The sequence below is a fragment of the Saccoglossus kowalevskii genome, chromosome 11 (genome assembly GCF_978046115.1).
Source record: "Saccoglossus kowalevskii chromosome 11, keSacKowa6.1, whole genome shotgun sequence".
NCBI lineage: Eukaryota > Metazoa > Hemichordata > Enteropneusta > Harrimaniidae > Saccoglossus > Saccoglossus kowalevskii.
Window position 1 is genome coordinate 6,962,446 of NC_140651.1, and position 19,765 is coordinate 6,982,210.

General features: G+C 35.0%; 2 protein-coding genes across 3 annotated transcripts; one reads left to right on the forward strand and one right to left on the reverse strand.

Annotated features, from left to right (window-relative positions):
- Positions 1-278: 278 nt before the first annotated feature.
- LOC102808270 (osteopetrosis-associated transmembrane protein 1-like) lies at positions 279-7,841 on the reverse strand. 2 transcript variants are annotated; one of them, XM_006818145.3, is made up of 6 exons: positions 7,333-7,841; positions 6,322-6,427; positions 4,250-4,365; positions 3,614-3,757; positions 2,750-2,915; positions 279-1,760 (listed from the first exon to the last, which is right to left on the reverse strand). In XM_006818145.3, the coding sequence occupies exons 1-6, from the start codon at positions 7,834-7,836 to the stop codon at positions 1,717-1,719; spliced, it is 1,080 nt and encodes a 359-aa protein (XP_006818208.1). In that variant the 5' UTR covers positions 7,837-7,841; the 3' UTR covers positions 279-1,716. The 2 variants fall into 2 exon arrangements, with proteins under 2 accessions (XP_006818208.1, XP_085361818.1); XM_085505692.1 differs by having other exon boundaries at positions 2,721-2,915.
- A 201-nt stretch (positions 7,842-8,042) lies between these two features.
- Positions 8,043-19,463, forward strand: LOC100367985 (small ribosomal subunit protein mS31-like). The gene is made up of 7 exons (XM_006818142.3): positions 8,043-8,169; positions 11,254-11,547; positions 12,032-12,193; positions 12,461-12,664; positions 15,997-16,064; positions 17,220-17,369; positions 18,820-19,463. Exons 1-7 carry the CDS (start codon positions 8,102-8,104, stop codon positions 19,080-19,082), a joined length of 1,209 nt encoding a protein of 402 aa, XP_006818205.1. The 5' UTR covers positions 8,043-8,101; the 3' UTR covers positions 19,083-19,463.
- The last annotated feature ends 302 nt before the right edge of the window (positions 19,464-19,765 follow it).

The window sequence follows — 19,765 nt, forward strand, 5'->3', positions numbered from 1 at the left end:
TTGATAATTGTACAATCCAAAAGTGGTCTTCATGTTCTTTGATTATAGCTATTTTTACACCACTGCTCATAAAGCGGTACAATTAGAGATATTTTGATTCAGTTGGATTTTAATAATTGGTGCTAGCTCCTTGCTGTGTCTACACTTGCATTTCATAATGAACCTTGAGGTAATAAATTGTTTTTCAAATGCATCATTAAGGAAAGCCAAGCTTTCTCTTTCCAGGTTAAATTACTATCAGAAGATCGATTTAAAACCCATTGAAATCAAGAATGAACTTTTTAGCTAAATAAAGAACAAATATCCAAGCATTGTTATTTTATTAATAAAATACATATAAATTGCCAAAAAATACTGTACAGTCAGATTTTTGTTTCAATGAACAAAATCAGTGATAAATGCTTAACATTCAATACTACTTTCTCAAAGTGAGCTGGTTGAAAAGTAGAACTCTTATACGAATGTACTGATGACACCTTGTGGTGACTACATGCGATGATGTATCACTCTCTTTCTTGAGCACATGAAAACTACCATGCTTAAAGATGGCTGTGAAAAACACTGGATGACGTGATCTATTACAACATGTATATTAGTGGCAATGTACAAAATAAACAAAACGGTAAGGTTTCAAGATTGTGGTGATCAAAACACCAACTAACAAGTACCTATATTGGATGAATGGTGCATGTCCACCCAATACACGACTGGTGGGATCAAAACAATGGTCAAACAGGAGTAGACTTTAAATGACGAGTCACACTTCATTCTATGATATCCAAAAGATGCGTCTCTAGATAAATAGTTGACAACATTCTAGATTCTTGATACATTCTAGATTCAGCTACTGTATCCACTATAAACCAATTTAGGCCACAAAAACAGGTTTTACTTCTTGTCATGCGCATGTCAGTTTGAAACCTGCGCCTCACGCATAATGTTTGCTATTTTGCACTACATATGCTAGAATGCAAAATGTTTTCCGTTTCAGAGGATGTTTTGTTTCGCAAAAATCAACCTTTATGTATGCATTCAAAAGCATTATTTACAAAATGTTAAACATGGAACTTGTATATCTTGTGTATTAAATAATCTTAATACAAAAAAATAATTAAACCATGTCACTACACATCATTTTTCAATCTTCCTTAGGACGACAACCAAAATCTATTATTTTTTGGGTGGCCTTAAAGGCAGGATGAATGGGTATGGGAAATTGTATTCAGTGTAATAAGCGTGTCCAAATCATATGCACCAGATACTGAACAAATATTAACTTCAAGCTATCTATTTCCTGGCATTTAGGTAATACCATTAACCTTTTCACCACCACCTCTCTCTCTTTTCATCACAAATTCACAAAATAGTTCCGTTTATAGTCTGCACTTTTTTTTCATAAAATTGGGTACTAAAATAGCTAAATTTGTTGAGAAAAAACTGGAAATTTACTCAAATTTAGTTTTTTTGGCTCTAAAATTAGAATTCATTTCCAAATATATTGTAGAATATAAGAAGATAGTGCAAACAAATTGAGACGAGAAAGTCTGGTGGTGAAACTGCACTACTAGAGTCACTCCATATGTCAGACTATTTTGACAGATACAAATGTACTGTAGACTATGGCAGCAATGATACACTGACTCCACAGTGGTTCATTATTGACAATGTTACACTCAGTCTCCTTGCATCCAGATCATAAAGGACCAGAATAAATATTTAACTGTCTCTGTCTATGCTTGTCATATCTCTCAGTTGCTTCTCTGTAAAAAAAAAAAATAAAAAAAAAATATAACAGCAGTTAGTAAGTTATTTTGAAGACAAGAGTACCAGCACCTGTTGGTTCAACTTAAATAATTCAGCTATTTTCAACCAATGCATGATGTTACATGTATAATGTAGTCATAAAGTTTGATAACAATCAGTCAAGGAATGTCAGAGATAACATTTCTGTCATTTGGCTATTTTGAATCTTATCTGAAAAACAAAATGATGTGCATCACAGCGCCATAATGTCCAATGTATGTACTAAGTTTGGACAAAATCCATTAATACATTACCAGAATGGCAGAAATGCTTGATTTTGATAACATTCAGCTATAATTGAATATGATCATCAAACGAATACATGTGCTTATGTGGGACACGATGTATATATCAAGTTTAAACAAGATCAGTCAAGCCATATTCAGAATCGAAATAACAAGCATCAATGTTCGATGTTTGTACTAAGCTTTGACAAAATTCATCCATACATGACCAAGATCTGGTTCCGGAATGGCAGAAATACTATGATGAATTCCTTACACAAAAATGGCTGCCATTCAGCCATCTTGAATGGAACAATGAAAGGAATGGATGTGCATACAAATATGTATCCCAAGATGTATGTGTGAAATTTGAATGTGATTGGCTTAGGCATGTCTGAGATAAAAATGGACATTCATGAATGCACGGATGGATGGATGGATGAACAGTTGGATAAAGGTTAATCAGTAGGTCCCTGTTTTTCAGGATTTGGGACTGTGTCTACCGTAATCAAGGACTAAAGCACTATTGTCATTTTACATGTGTTGAATTTGTCACATAGGACACATATTGAAAACATTCATAACCGAATTAACATACATGTATGAGAGAAAAAAAAACTTTCTGTAGCCAAACACATAGAAGATCATATGGTAATAGACTAGCAGTGAAAATCAAAGCTAACTTTAACTCACCATAACTGAGGGAGTTGACAGGGACTTACGTTTTACCAATTTACGTTCCTTTTTAACGGTATGTATTCTTGATCCACCATAAAAGATTACTGGAAGAATACAGAAAAATACTGACAATGCAATAATCAGGATAGGTTCTTTTACTGGTCTTCTACAATCAAACTGTTTACTCCACAAGTACTGTGTGTAGTTCATCTATAAAACACAATAGAAATAAATGAATTTCAATCCAGATGACCTCTAACCTAATTCCAAGCTACATTTCAAAGTAGCATGTGTCTATTATTACAAAATAAAACAAGCAGCCTCTTGGCTAAGATATCTCCACTGTTAGCAATGCACATTTCAATCAAAGAATTGAAGATTTCATCACAAAATGAACAAATCTGAGAGAGGACCACCTGGAATACCTATATGTATAATATCAAAGCAATTGAACTTACAGTTTTTAACAAGTCGAAAATATCACTTTTTACCGAAAATGACACAAATATTCATTAAATTAAGAGAATCGAAGATATCCAGAATTAAACAAATCTAAGAGAGGTCTACTAAGCAATCAGGCAAGTCTAAGCAATCAGGCTTCTAGTTTTCAAGAAGAAGTCAAAAAAGTTGAAACTGACAACGAATGCCGAACAATCACTCATATGATAAGCTCCAATGGACAAAGTCATAGAGGTCCACCCAATTAATACATCTACAAATCAACTATCAAAACAATTAGCTTGTAGTTTTCATGAAGAAGGTAATAACTTACATAAATCGCTCTGCTCAGTCTTCGACGACAGGAGAGCTAGCAGTGAGCCCATACTTTAAGTTGACTCTTACCACACAATTGTGAAATACTAGTTTTTTAACTACACAATAATAAATATTGCTAACATACAACTCACAGAATCAACAATGTCCATACAGATTTCTTCCTCCGAACCAAGACTCAAGAAAAACGTTGTCAGATTGCGATAAACACTTTGACAAAGATGACAAACTGTGTTGTTTGCAGGAGATGTTGTTGATTCAACCTCTGAGTGGTGGACCTACAAACAAAAAAGATCATCGATAATAATTATTATTGATAATACAATAAACACAATCTACTCTATGCAAGCTTTATAACATAACCGAACAGTTACATGTAATTACCAGTTACCTGAATAGCAAATTACTCGTCAGGTTATCTCAAACTGAATCCACATGTCTGACACTACAGTATTACTGTATAGGGCTAATTCTTTAGGTAGATTTTATTTTTGCTTATTTTGCCGATAGCTAAATTAAATAAAACCCAGTGATTATACAAAGTTAACTATAGAATGTATTCATTCCTGCACAGTGAATTGGACATTATCAAATCTGCTAAAACAAAAGCCAGTGAATAGCTCCCTCTTTACAGTGAAACTTTCCCTGCTGTACGATTTTCACCAGGGAAAACCAAGGGTTCACCACGACAAACACAGTAGCAAGAAGCTCACCTATAAGTACAGAGTGAGAACAGACCAAGTTAGATTTGGCACAAAGATGATACTTACCATTGTAGAGTTAAAAAAGCAATCAGTAGTCTTGACAAAAATAGACTCAAACTGAAGCATGTCAGCAGAAACTTCATACACTGTTGTTTGGTTTACGCTTTTTATAGTAAAACAACCTGTCAATAAAATAAATTTTTTTAACTGACATCGAGACAAATGAAGATCTGCATACAGATATTTAATGAAAGTTTTTGATAGAATTACATTTAAATAAACAAACAAGCATAACCATGTCTGCCTGGGAGTAAATCTTTATTTATATACTGCTCCAGGTTATGTAATTTTTCATTGGTCAATTTTTATTGTAAATTATATTATTATATAACAATAATATACTATTAGTGTGAAATTTCAAATAGAAGCACAAATCATGGCCCATGATCAGCAAATCACTTGACCAATATAAGACTAAATTGGAAAAGTTTGAATATCAGCTTTTTGCCATCGCAAAAAAATTAATGTTTCTGGTCAGAAAAAAGTGCATGTTGATCTTTTCTTTATCTAACTTATCTTACTAATAAATAGCACCCTCTGTTGACGAATTGATTAAACTTGCAACATTTGTGCACCATAAAATAATTGCAGCACCTGTCACATTTTTGAAAAAAAAATCAAACCAGAAAAAGGTCATCAGAAACTCCATCATGTGAAGTATTCATATAATGTAATGTAATGAGATGGTTAATAATGACCAGTAGGTCAAACATATTGAATCAAAAAACAATTTGATTAGAATATGTATACAGGGCTTAAACTTTCTAGTTGAGAAGGCTCCCATATTCAAAGCCAAAATTGCTAAATTGCCTTGACAATTTGAGAATTGATAAAGGCAATATTGAAGGGCACCAAAGCAAACTCATTAGACATCAAGACAATTGCCTTCAATGTCTGAGAAATGGTTCACGACAGTTGAGATCTTGTGTCCCTAGAATGACCATGGAAGGTACTAAGGGAAGGAGCCACAACGCTATTGTTTTTGCTTTACCCTATGATCGTTTGTCAGTGTATTTTCACAAACATTGTTCTTGTTAGCTTTCAGCACCTTCGTACAATGGGTTACGCTAATCTTGAGCATTTGGTAATATTCGGAGCATGTTCGGAAGCGATAGTAGAACCTCGCATGTACAATATTAAAAAAGGGCGTCTAGTTTGAATGCTGTTGTTTCTTGGCGAGCTTTAATGGAAAATTGTTAGATATAACAAAGATTGAAGAAGAACTGATGAAATATCGTGAATTTTGTATTTGTAATGGTAATGAGACTAAATCAATGATTGTTTGTGACGATTGCATTATTCAATGGTACCATTGTCAGTGCGTGGGTTTAGCGCCCGAAACTGTAAAAATTTTTGACCACCGAACACCAGCGAACACCAACAGAAAAGATAGTATCGAAAGAAGAGCATGCCTAGACACTTTCTCTGTGATAATATTTCTTAGGAGTCCTTAGGAATTGTTGTTGTATGCACTCGAAATCTTGCTAATAATTAAAACATGTGAAATTTGTGAAGTCAAACGTTCATCCGTTGACTTTCCGGTTGTGAAATACGTATTTTGACCTTGCACACCTAAACAAACCCAGTGCGCATGTGTGATGACCGTAGTTTCATAATGCGCATATATTTTATAGTCACATTAAAAAAATGGTGGGGTTGTATCATACTCCGCTAACTTGTTACTTGTGTAAACAATCGCAAACTATCATTGACATCAAAGATGAGCTAGACAATGGCCTTATCAGGATTAATTTGGGTTGAAACAAAAGGAAATAAGCCAGTTAAGAGGCTTAATTGGCCACTTGATAGCCTTCCATGGTTACTAGTAACCGTGGTACCTTCTATGGAATGACTAATCATTTGATTATGTCATCAAAACAAATATAATGTGCATCTGTAAAATACATGTATCAACACTGAACATAATCCTCCCAAGGCAGGTCTTTGACACAGATAGAGTGAACTTATAACACAAGTCTGCTTTCAAGGCTACCACCGGAATGTTGCCTTATGTAAACAAAAACAAACACCAGATATGAACTGTACTTTTCTATATTGACATTTCATTCATAACTTACCATCACAGTTTGACTGTTCCCACACATCAACAACAAATTCATACATCTTATCAGTAATCATGATCTTATCCTTTCTCAATAAGATAACATCACATCTGGCTTTATCCTAATAACACAAAGAAATTAAATACTGTAAAGGGGGTAATTATTCACTGGGTTTTAATTTTGCTTATTTCGTTGACTGGAAAATGCGCTAAATTAAAACCCAGTGAATATGTAAAATTTAGCATAGAACACATTATCTAAATGACGAAACCGTGAATTTAAAACCCACTGAATATGCCTGAAATGGTAAATCAGTGAAATTTAAACCCAGTGAAAAATAGGTATTTTACAGTATTGTGAAAGCATGTAGCTCAATGGAACAGTATATGAGAAGACAAGAAAGAATTAGAGTGGCTCTCTTGCTCTCAATGAGATCTAGGAGGCCATGTTCGACTAAAAAGTGTTTTATTTTTGCTTTCAACTTGGCTTCACACTGTAAAAATGTTGAAGCTCTACCAAGAGTCAAATATGTTTATATTTTGTTTTTTACATTTTTACACCATTGTTTTCTTAATTGTAGCAAATCTCAGCATCAAAATGTTCTAAGATCTGAGAAATGAACTCGCACTCCAAGATCATTCATAAATATTAATTGGGATCATTGTAAACTATGGGAAATATGTGCTAAATAAAAAAGTTTAATTCTCAGCACATCCAAATCCGTGTTTAAATTCATACCATCAAATATTTAACATAATATTTGTCTGTAGTATTCTTGTCGTTCACTAATGTTGAATTCTTTTTAAATCAATTTTTATATTTCATGTACTTTTACTATTTACTTTATTAATCTGAAAACCTAAAAGGAAATGTTAACTCTTTCTTTACGGTATTAATAAAGCATTATTCTATTCTATTCTATTCTAATTTGAGACCCGAGGACTTTTTATGAAAGATCTAAGAATACTAGTACAACTTTTATAATAACAATAATAACTCCACTGCTTTAATATTTATTATACTCACCACTAAAATATCATTAAATGTCTTTTTCACATCAAGATATTGGTTAACACAGTCAACACAGAAATGCAACGGTCTAGAATGCAACACTGCACAGTTTGTGAATTTCGAAGCAGCCTGTCCAAAATTTTGAAGAAGCTCAGTACACCTATGAGTTGAAGGTTGAAGAGTCACGGGGGTAAATTCTGTAATTAGATTTGAAGATGGGTTTACAGTTATTAAGGGAACGTCCATCTTGCCATTGTTTAGTCTATACATAGTATTGTCTACACCTGTGTTTTGCATAAGACTGTGATAGGCATCGGAGAATCCGGAAGTGCCGTTGGAGTCCGAACCTCTTGCCATATCTATCGCCGAGTTATGTGTCAGATTGTGAGAAGGCACCGTCGACAAATGTTCAGTAGTTCGACAGAAATGTATACAGGTAAATAAAATCAATATTGATAACCTATATCCCACAAATGTCGCCGAACTAGAAAATATCGACGTCTCTAAGCCGACGGCCATGTTGAGCGTGTGATTGTTTGTTGTTGCTTGTCTCCTATATACGAGTTAAACATACCGGTTTATTGCAATTTTGTATAAGACCAGTAGGATTTCGATCCATATTGACACTTGCAATGAAGTAAACGTACATACACGAGTATCTTGCATATTGGTAGTTGAAAAAATTGACAGCGCATGTTGGAGTAAAGTGTGACCCTAACACTGCCAAACAGCTGAAAGGTCGCAGGTCACAGGGTATCTAATTTACTCCACATGTTTTGGGTGAATGTTTCGGAGATCGTTAGCAATGGAGAAGCTGACATTCTACAAACTGATGACACGTTTAATAAGCAGGTAAATATATATATTTTTCGAACTAGAGTTGTTCAAATTTCTAGCAGTGATTTTGCAGCTGGGGGGTCATATACTTGTACGATCGGGATAATCAAATAACCGGTGCACAGCGAATCCAACTGCTTTAAAGAATGATAGAAATACTATGACAATTTCTCTCATGTAAATTATCTTCAATGCTACACTACGCTAATTAATTAATCTTCAGTGTAATTACTTATCTTCTTTATTAGCCGTTTCATGCCAGTTTTTGTCTTCATTTTACCTTCTATCTGAGGATTTGAAAATCAATAAGTCATGGATAGAAAGTCGAAAACTGAACAAAACCGATAATAAAGAAGAATTGTTGAGTTAAAACTTTTACTGAATAATTATCAGGATATAGACCTGTTATTAAATTAAATATACTTATTAAATATTTTATTATTCAACTAAAGAATGATCATGGCATGTTAGTCAACATTGGAAATAATATTGTTGTAAACCATAGAATATATACAGATGAACAAATGGGGGACGGTCGATTCGTCCCAAATCACATTCATCCCAAGTCGATTTGTCCCAAATCACATTCGTCCCAAGTCGATTTGTCCCACAAGTCGATTCGTCCCAAATCACATTCGTCCCAAGTCGATTCGTTCCACAAGTCGATTCGTCCCAAGTCGATTCGTCCCACAAGTTAATTCGTCCCAAGTCGATTCGTCCCACAAGTCGATTCGTCCCAAGTCGATTCATCCCACAAGTTAATTCGTCCCACAAGTTAATTCGTTCCAAAGTCAATTCGTCCCACAAGTTGATTCGTCCCAAGTCGATTTGTCCCACGTCGATTCGTCCCACAAGTTAATTCGTCCCAAAGTCGATTCGTCCCACAAGTTGATTCGTCCCAAAGTCGATTCGTCCCACAAGTCGATTAGTCAGATTTAAGGTTAGCCCACTACTAACTCGCCAAATAAGCAAAAACAAATCCAAACAACGAACTGCTCACGTATACGTCATGCACTGGCATACGTAATTGTTTGTTGCACCATTTTGTTTTTGCCGACGTTATATACAAATACACCTTACGTGCAACGTAGAGTTATTAGTTAATAAATACAAATACACCTTACATGCAACGTACAAGTTATTAGTTAATAAATAAATAAATAAATACAAATACACCGTACAAGTTATTAGTTAATAAATACAAATACACCGTTCACGCAACATGTAGTTATTAGTTAGCGTGTCAGTAGCAGTTGGCAAAGAAATTGACCCTGTTCACGATCGTAATGCTGACTAAAAATTAAAAAAATTGGACGAATGTGAATTGGAACGAATGTGAATTGGGACGAATGTGAAATAGGACAAATGTGAATTGGGACGAACCAACTCGTGGGACGAATGTGAATTGGGACGAATCGACTTGTGGGACGAAAGTGAATTGGGACGAATTGACTGCAAATCGAACAAATGTGTGATGAGAAATTAAAAGTGAAATAAATTTTAATGAATAAGCGATATTTGTAATAGTAAGGGGAAAGACAGTTTTCTCTCTAAACTTTGTATCAAGAATGTTTGCAATACACATGCAGAGTCCTCTTTCCCTAGGAATATTTTCTGCCCTACCCGTCTTGATGCACAATCTGTGACTAGAAACACAAAATTTGCATAGGAACTTCTAGGGAAATCTTTATCAATAGAACAGATTTTTTCTAAAGCCAGTTTATTTTTACATAGGTGATACATGTATGTGTGTAAAGGGATTGCAAACTGATTGGCCATCGTTACACAGCAAATGATTTTTGTTTAAAGGCTGACACAATCATATTTAAATTTCTAACTCCTTGCATATTCCAGGCCATTTGTAATGTATTAAACTGCACAAATACACCTGCTAGACAGTTTTTAGACATTTTATAAATGCTGTCGTATACGACTTATGTACCACTTCCGTGTCACTGTGAATGTTCTAGAACCGTACTGTGTCTGGGTGGAATATTCTAGATTTTGTTCAGAAACTGGTTGAATAGGTAATAGAACACTGTAGGAGGCAATAGAAGGTAATGGAACATTCTAGAAATTGGTAGTAAGTTCCAGACTCATTATGTATGCTGATGTAATGGTCTATTTATAGACAGTGTGGGTATATATAGGGGAGTTGTTCAGTTCAGATCGGAGATCTCGTTGAATTGTATTGGAGGTTAATTATCTAGTTATTGGAGTAGTGGAGTTTTACCGCGTTATTGTACTTGATGTTTGCAGAGTATAATAATACCAGTACCAGTTGAAACCTCATCTGTTGGCTCCGTGTTCGTATTTTATCATCGCCGCCAGGGAAGTCTTTCTGTTAATGTTGCCATTTTGGTATTTGAACCATCACACCTGTACTATACCAATTACGGTAATATTACGTTGCGTGTGACAAATGCATACATGTTATGTAGAAGAGCGGTTAGTGCTTTTCTTATGGTTCGATCACAGTAAAAAAACAATTGTTCTCAGGCTCAATTTGCGTCAGTGGAGTATGGTGATTTACCGATAAAATCGATTATGAAAATTTCAAATATGGCACTGATATCGTCTGGTGGCAAACTAGTTACTGTGAAATACTTGATTTTAGCTGGAATTAATTTTCGCTGAAAAGACTTTTTGCGTGTTTTGTATGGAATCTATTTTCACTGATTTTTGATGAGTTTAATGTAAAATATAGGAAAAAAGGTATATTCGCTGGATTGTATTTTCACTGAATCATTCCTTCAGCGACAGTTAATTCCAAGCAAAAATAAAGTATTCTACAGTATAATTTAACAGACCATTTTTTTCCAGTGTCTTCTTTTTTCAAAATGTCATTTAAAAATTCTTTAATGATACCATATTTGTTCCATTAGAAGCTATAAATCGCTATCCATACTGAATCATTAAAATTTCTACCATAGAAAAATCGGTCAGTACATATGCTACCAATAGAGCAAATACAGTATTCATTAAAATGGGCCATACATACATTTGTACATGTATAAAATAAATATGTTTGAACTTTTTGAAATATTTTGCCAGAGTAAGTAATATTGACAAATTATATTGTCAACTTGACTTTGGCAGGAGAAGGCTGTATCCCCAATATATCAGAACCATACAAACATCTCAAGTTCAGAGGAACGATGAATCTGACAATGATGCACAAAAAAAGGAAAGTTTGGCATCTCTTCTTGGTGGGATGAAGATTGTTAAGGCACCAGGGAAGTCTAGACCATCCCCCATGCCTGAGAGAATCAAGAAAACAGGACAGAGTATTAGGGAGGCAGATGATGATGAATCTATAACAAGAAAAGACAAAGTAAGCTTGAAAAGGATGTTCTTGGAAGCAAAACAAGAAATCAATGATAAAGATGAACTGTAAGAATATTTTTTTGTAATTTTATAAATTTGCCAAAAAAATACAAAAACAAGGTTACCTCTTTGCTGAACATTGTAAAATTGGTTAAAAATAACCTAGGTGCCATGTATAAACACTATTGGTAGTGTGAAAAAGTGGTCGAGAACTATTTTAGCAAAAATTGGCTAGTACCGTAAGTAAAATGCCTATTAAGACCTGTAGTCAATAGGAAATTATGTCCAATTGGTTCAAAAATATCAACAAATTACGCTCCTGAACAAAGTACAGTGGTTAGAAGATTGTGTTTGATTTGATTTGATTGTTTGATCTCAAGCTCTTACTAAAACATGGTACAAAGCTATTCATTAATTAATCATTAATTAATTAATTTGGGACCTTCAGGTTGTCTATGGGATTTAAGTTTACTCATGGACATCATAATAGCAAGTATTTATCTCTAATTTGCTAAAATTATCATTGAAACACTTAATTATTGTTTCTTAGGCCAGAAATAGTAGTAGAACCCGCGTTACTTAATGCTGCCCAGTCAGTAGCAGAATCCCTGCCAGGTGATGCAAGAAAAACAAAGTCTGATCTTTTAAAACAGTTGCAAAGACATGAAGATGCAACAGAGGCCGGACAACGAGGAGAGAAAACACAAATCAGGTTTGTTTCAATATGGATTAATACTGAAATCCAAATTACATTTTTTTGTATTTTCTATTTATGATGCAAAGCATATACTATGTGTATCTATCAAACAAGTATAAAATATTTACTGATCTGAAGCGGATAGTGAATTGCAACAGTAGTGGCAACTCAAGTATACAGCATGGCAACTGAAATTGGTTGTGATAATGATGATTTCATTGATTTGATTGTGATAATGGTGATGTCACTGATTTGAATTGATTGTGATAATGATGATTTCAGTGATTTGATGTCTGGACTTAAAGTGGAGAAGCAGGCACCTGCAAAACCAGATTGGGAAAGTCAGAAGAGAGAGTTTGGCATCCACGAAGTGATGGATTTAGACTCGGATGATGTAATGGGCAGAGATCATGGGAATGTCAGATCACATGTACAAGATAACGTAGATGAAGAGACAACAAAACATCCATACAGAAGACAAAGAAGGTGGGAAATTTTTATAATATCCAGACCAATATACATTTAACTACCGTAAAAACTCGATTAATTCGCAGTTTCTATTAGTTTGCGCACCCATTTTATTTTCGAACGCTAATTTTTAAATGTATCCTTTTAATTCGCGGCATTCAAAAACATGTTTAAAATTGTATCCTATTAATTCGCGGGCCAGAATAAAGTGGATAACTCAGAATATATTGCATGAAGACATTAAAAATATACATATAATGTTATGTTATCAGTACTTGGTGTCGCCACAATCGCAGATGATCTCCGTCATCACAGCCTTTCAGTTAGCAAGCAGTTTAGGTTCGGTAAAGATTTGACGTGAAAAAAATCATTCCCCCACAACACTACAGATGTTGGGCAAGATTATTACTTAGTCGATAAATATCCATCGGTCAGCACATCGATTAAGAATTTCCGTGATGGAAAGCTTAGTATAGGGCTGGTCCACAGGGTTGCATCTACCATGTGCCCGCCATTATTCTATTACGTCATTTAAGTGAACCGCCCTATGGTGCGTAAATTGACATTTTTGTTTGGTCGGGCGATCGACCTCGTGTTAAATTTTCATTATACCGGATTCGGTAAAAAACACAGAGTTAAGTGGTCATGTACCTTCTATAAATCTAACCTTGCACACATAATCTTGTACTGATATGTTTTTTGTCCAAGAAAGACGTTCCCTTTCATTTAACCCCTAGTTAACTCTTTGTGTCCATGGTATTTGTGAGAGTAAAAAGATTTTTCGAACAAATGACAATAACTATATTGATTTGCGTCAAGCTGGGTGGCCCGAATTTAAATATCAGTGCATGAACCAAACGCGTGGTTATTAGAGTTCAGTCAAAATGTACGTGAATAATGCGATCGAAGTCCACTGCCCAGAGTTTATTATATTATAGTAAAATTTAATTTGACGTAATTATTATGAATGCAACGCATTATCAAGTCGGTGATATTGAAATATTCACAGACCCAATACCCCGGGTCAGTGTCCTAACAATAGTTAAAAAAAAAACTAATTATCATGAAAGCAATACATAACGAAGTACAGAGCCGGTACAATATTGTAAACAAATTTGCGTAATTAGAAAAGCAGTGCACTAAGTAAACGACGTTCAAGTTGATATATTCAAGCCAGTGCAGAGTTGCATACAAGTTGCGTAATTACAGTACCGTCGGATATAATAACAATTTTACTAGTTTGACGCGCGGGACACGAAAGAAAAAAAGGTTGCTAAGGTAACGCGCCAGTTCAGTGCGTGACTTGGGGTCAAACTTCGGTCAACACACACTTGATGTCAGCATCGCCGCGCAACAAATTTCGCAAAAAAGTACTTGAAGTTCAATTGCGTCCCAAAATGATGTCGCTGATCACTCAGTTGTCGCAGCATGTGTTGTGTCATATCCACAATGCACCCCGTTTCGACTTTGGCTTGCTTTTCCTTCTTAGTGATGCGACCTCTCACCAATGTATTAAAACACTTTGAATTTATACTTTGCATGATTATATTTGGTCAACGCGAAACATTATTTTTTCTAAACATTTTCTGAGACCATTTTTATCAACGCAGGGTTATTTTTCCCGACAAGATGGGCTTTGTAATATCTGCCATAATGCCTAGAAAAATAAAAAAAGGCAGTGCAGCCGGACGGCTACTTTGTAGCCACGTGTTCATTGTTTGTGTACAGAGTGACCTTTGCCATTTCACTGTTTCATTTCAAGTGTAACATGGTGTGTGGTCCTTGACGCAGTGCGTGTTCTCTGCCCGACTATACGCCATGAATGTCGCTAGCCACAAATCTCAGAGGCACTAAAAAAACGTCCTGTAATCATGTTCATTGGAAAACAAAACAAATCACTAATAAATTTATGAAAACAGCTCCTTTTTGAATCGATCAAAAAGTACTCTTTTAATTCGCGCACCAAAAACCAATAATTTCCGTTTTTACGCTATTAATTCGTGCACTTGAAAAAATAATTATTTTTACTACCACGAATTAATAGAGTTTTTACGGTATGTTGGAAATGTAAGATTATATAAATCAGTGCAACGCATCTGTCATTTTACATCCATGAACACATGTCATTGCTTGAACACATCTGTCATTTTATGAACACATCTGTCATTTATGAACAAATCTGTCATTTATGAACACAGCTGTCATTTATGAACACAACTGTCATTTACGAACACATCTGTCATCTATGAACACATCTGTCATTTATGAACACATCTGTCATTGCATGAACACATCTGTCATTTTATGAACACATTTGTCATTTATAAACACATGTCATTTCTTGAACACATCTGTCATTTCTTGAACACATCTGTCATTTATGAACACATCTGTCATTTATGAACACATCTGTCATTTATGAACACATCTGTCATTGCATGAACACATCTGTCATTTTATGAACACATTTGTCATTTATAAACACATGTCATTGCTTGAACACATCTGTCATTTTATGAACATATCTGTCATTTATGAACACATCTGACATTTGTGAACACATCTGTCATTTTATGAACACATCTGTCATTTTATGAACACATCTGTCATTTATGAACACATCTGTCATTGCATGAACACATCTGTCATTTTATGAACACATCTGTCATTTTATGAACACATCTGTCAATATATAAATACATGTAACATTACATGAACTCTAACATTAGGCAAAATAAAAAAATAATGCATTTCTGGTAATAATAATCCATTTTCGACTTTGCCTAGATTTTTCAGGCTGACCCTGTATCTTTTTATAGTCAAATTGGCAAATGTGCACTTGCAGGTACAGTGTACACCTTTCAGCTCTAACAGAAATTCTTCAACCTGTACATGCAAGATGTGTCATATAACAGTATGGGTCAAGTAGCACTGCAGATTAATAAATTGAAAATAATTAACAATTTTTATAAAATAAGTTATGATAGGATACCAAATTATTCCTACCTACCGGTACCTAGCCTACTTTTGTTTTCAATGTTCCCGGAAACACACTTATTTCATTGACATAAACCCATCACACATCATTTGATTACATTAAGCACTATACATATACAAACTTAAATAACATTGCAACTCATTATCTAATGTTACATGAGTACATCTACTATTATACAAGCTCATACAACATGATATAGACCTTCTAACATTTACTTGAACATAACATGAACACGTCTGACATAATGAAGACGCATGAAGACGAAGTTGACACATTTTTTTCAACATTCTGCATTATTATTCCTTCCCATGTTGGGAATTAATTAATAATAAATGATTTTTTTTTTCAACAGAAGAACATTATTTGATCGAAAGAGATTGAATATTTTTAATCCTGTATTAGATAAAATTGAAGACCAAGGTATGATGCTAATAACAATTAATCATCAACTAATTTAATGTTTCTTACACCATCCTGACAATTGATGAGTACCTGGGTATATGCAACATTCATAATCATGTACAATGAGTAACAAATCAATATCAAATGTTCACAATACTATTTAATACAAAACAAAAACATGTTACAAATCCCATTCAATTACGTGAAGCAGCAAAGTGTAATTTGGCTATGCCTGACTCAAAATAACTCTATGCATTAATGTGTGAATACGCAGCTCAACAAAACAATGTTATATTACCGGTAATCTAATGAAACAAATGATCACTACTATTTCCAATGAACTCACAAAATTACAAGTAATTGTTCTGTTCTGCATCCACTATCCATCAATTTCTTTCTGACTTTTTCCATGTCAGGATCTATACCTAGACTCCTCATTCCCTTACGATGGTGTACACCACCAGTTACTCAGTAGTTGACATTACTCGGTAGTTGACTAAACACAATGTAACAATGTGCTCAAGTAATCTTTGTTGACACCACTATACCATGTTCAAAGTGTGCTCCACACTACACAGTTGTTTATGGTCAAATAAATAAATGGTAATAGCAAATTAATTTACTACACTACACAATTAGATGCATTTCAGGCTTATGATATTGTGTATGCAAATAACAGCTATCAAATTCTATCTCGTCATGATTCAACGACTCGCTCACGCTTTGACTATTGACACAAGGTCAAGACTTCATATAATAAACATGGTAACTTGGACCAGTCAGTCAATTCAGAAACCATTAAAATTAAATTTCACTCACAAGAACTTTACTTTAAACCAGGGTTTTGATTGTAACTCAACTCACAGTGAGCATGAACACAGTCGACTCAAACTGACAGCGACCAATACACAGCAACAATGTGCTGTCTTGCAAAGCATGGAAGGTAGTACGAATACCTTCCAAGTGACACACACGTGTGAAGTTTAAAATATTTTAATTAATTGAAGTGACCAATCACAGCCTGTATTGGCAACATGCTTAATTATGCTACAAAACATATCACCCAATTATGTATACTATAATCTAATGTATATGCAATAAGATTAACACTTGCGACTAAACACCACTACAAAATGAATACAAAAGGTGACAGTATTTGATATTTTGTTACAGTTGATGAGAAGCCTATATCAATATGGGATGTTGAGGCAGAGAAACAATTACATGCTTTGGAGACTTCACCTATAAGAAATGGCTTTGATGAAATGATACAATGGACAAAGGAAGGAAAATTATGGAGATATCCCATTGATAATGAACAAGGTATTGGCTATTGGTATTGACATGTTAACTAGCGTAAATTACTTTATTTTCACTCGGAATTAATTGTCGCTATTTTTGCTGAAGGGATGATTCAGTGAAAATAAAATCCAGTGACTATACCAATTTTCCCATATTTTACATTCAACTCGTCAAAAACCCATACAAATTCCATACAAAACACCTAAAAAGTCTTTTCAGGGAAATTATTTCCAGCTAGAATAAAGTATTTTACAGTAGTATATTTCTCTGTTCTTTTTTTACTCACACATTCATAAATTACAGAACGCAACAGGATTAGATCTCAGTTTGCATTGATCATGTTTCATCAAGGCAATTCTCACTAAGACCAGCCTGGCCAGTGATTTTATCTTATTGAGGTCACTAATATATCTACCTAGATAGATTCCAGTCTGTGCCGCCCCCCTACGTAAACCTAATAGATTTTTCAAGTGATTATCCCAGGTAGCCCAGTCATTTCTTCCTAGGTACCCCAGCTGGCCCAGTCATTTCTTCCTAGGTACCCCAGCTGGCCCAGTCATTTCTCCTCAGTAAACAAGCCAGCCTAGTCAATGCTACCTCGGCCCATTAATTTCTCTCAATGTAACCCAGCTTGCCCATTCATTTCTCTCCATGTAACCCAGCTTGCCCATTCATTTCTCTCTATGTAACCCAGCTTGCCCATTCATTTCTCTCCATGTAACCCAGCTTGCCCATTCAGTTCTCTCCATGTAACCCAGCTTGCCCATTCATTTCTCTCTATGCAACCCAGCTTGCCCATTCATTTCTTTCAATGTAACCCAGCTTGCCCATTCAGTTCTCTCAATGTAACCCAGCTTGCCCAGACATTTCTCTCTAGGTAACCCAGCTTTTCCAGTCATTTCTTTCTAGGTAACCAATCTGTCCAGTCATTTCTTCTTATGAATCCATCTTGCCCAGTCATTTGTCCCTAGATACCCCAGCTGGCTCAGTCATTTCTCCTCAGTAAACAAGCCAGCCTAGTCAATGCTACCTCGGCCCATTCATTTCTCTCAATGTAACCCAGCTTGCCCATTCATTTCTCTTCATGTAACCCAGCTTTCCCATTCATTTCTCTCCATGTAACCCAGCTTGCCCATTCATTTCTCTCTATGTAACCCAGCTTGCCCATTCATTTCTCTCAATGTAACCCAGCTTGCCCAGACATTTCTCTCTAGGTAACCCAGCTTTTCCAGTCATTTCTTTCTAGGTAACCAATCTGTCCAGTCATTTCTTCTTATGAATCCATCTTGCCCAGTCATTTGTCCCTAGGTAACCCACCTTGCTATGTCATTTCTCTCTTGGTGATCCTAGCTTGCTCAATCATTTATTTTTTGTTAATCCAGCTTCCCCATTCATTTCTTCCAGGGTAACCCAGCTTGCCCAATCATTTACAGTGTTACATCTTATTCTGTTATTACTATTTTCATTACAGGTCTTGAAGAAGAGCAAAATGTTGGATTTCATGAACATGTTTTCCTAGATCATGAATTGAAGACCGGATTCCCCAAAAAAGGGCCAGTTAAACATTTTATGGAACTTGTAATTACCGGACTTTCTAAGAATGCTTATCTAACAGTCCAACAGAAGAAAGACCATATTGATTGGTTTAGAGTATACTTCAAAGACAAGAAAGCTGTTTTAAAAGAAGCTGGAGCTCTGTTGGAAGAAGATAATAGGAATCAAATAAAAAACTGAAAAAAGACAAAATTTAAACCCAAATTCCTCGCCATCCTATTGTGCAAATGTCTGACTAAAAGCAATGAGAAAAATGGAACACCTTGTTGATACAAATCAGACTTTGTATCCAGTCATACAAGTATGGACAGACAAACTGAAGCATATTACTATTAAATCATTGGCAATGCCATTAAGTACAGTTTCTTATCCTGTTTTTAAATTGATCTGATTTTTTTCCCCCACTTCATCGTTGATGTTGCATAGCGCCCTCTAGTGTTGGAATATGTATGCTGTGTGTAGGCGGTAACCTACTGGAGATGAGATAATTATAATATTTTATAATTCTGTAGACTGAAGAGAATTATGTGAATAAACAAAATCAATTTGCTTATTGATAAATGAAGAGTGGTTTATTTTAAATCTACTATAAGTGGAATGGAGAAGATGATGGGGATTGTCAAATACAATGTTTTGATAAATGTGCATATTATGAGGTTATTACGAGGATACCTCAAAGTATGTACGAAGACAGTACAGCTGGAGTAATGGTCGACACGCAGCGGAGGTCGATGCGACGGTGTACTGTCTGAGCAAAATCTTTGTGTACTGTCTAAGCGAACATGTGGAGTCCGGTCAGACCCTGATGGCAGCCATGTTTGTTTTTACTATTAGAGGACACTTATGCGTGTAATCATTCCATA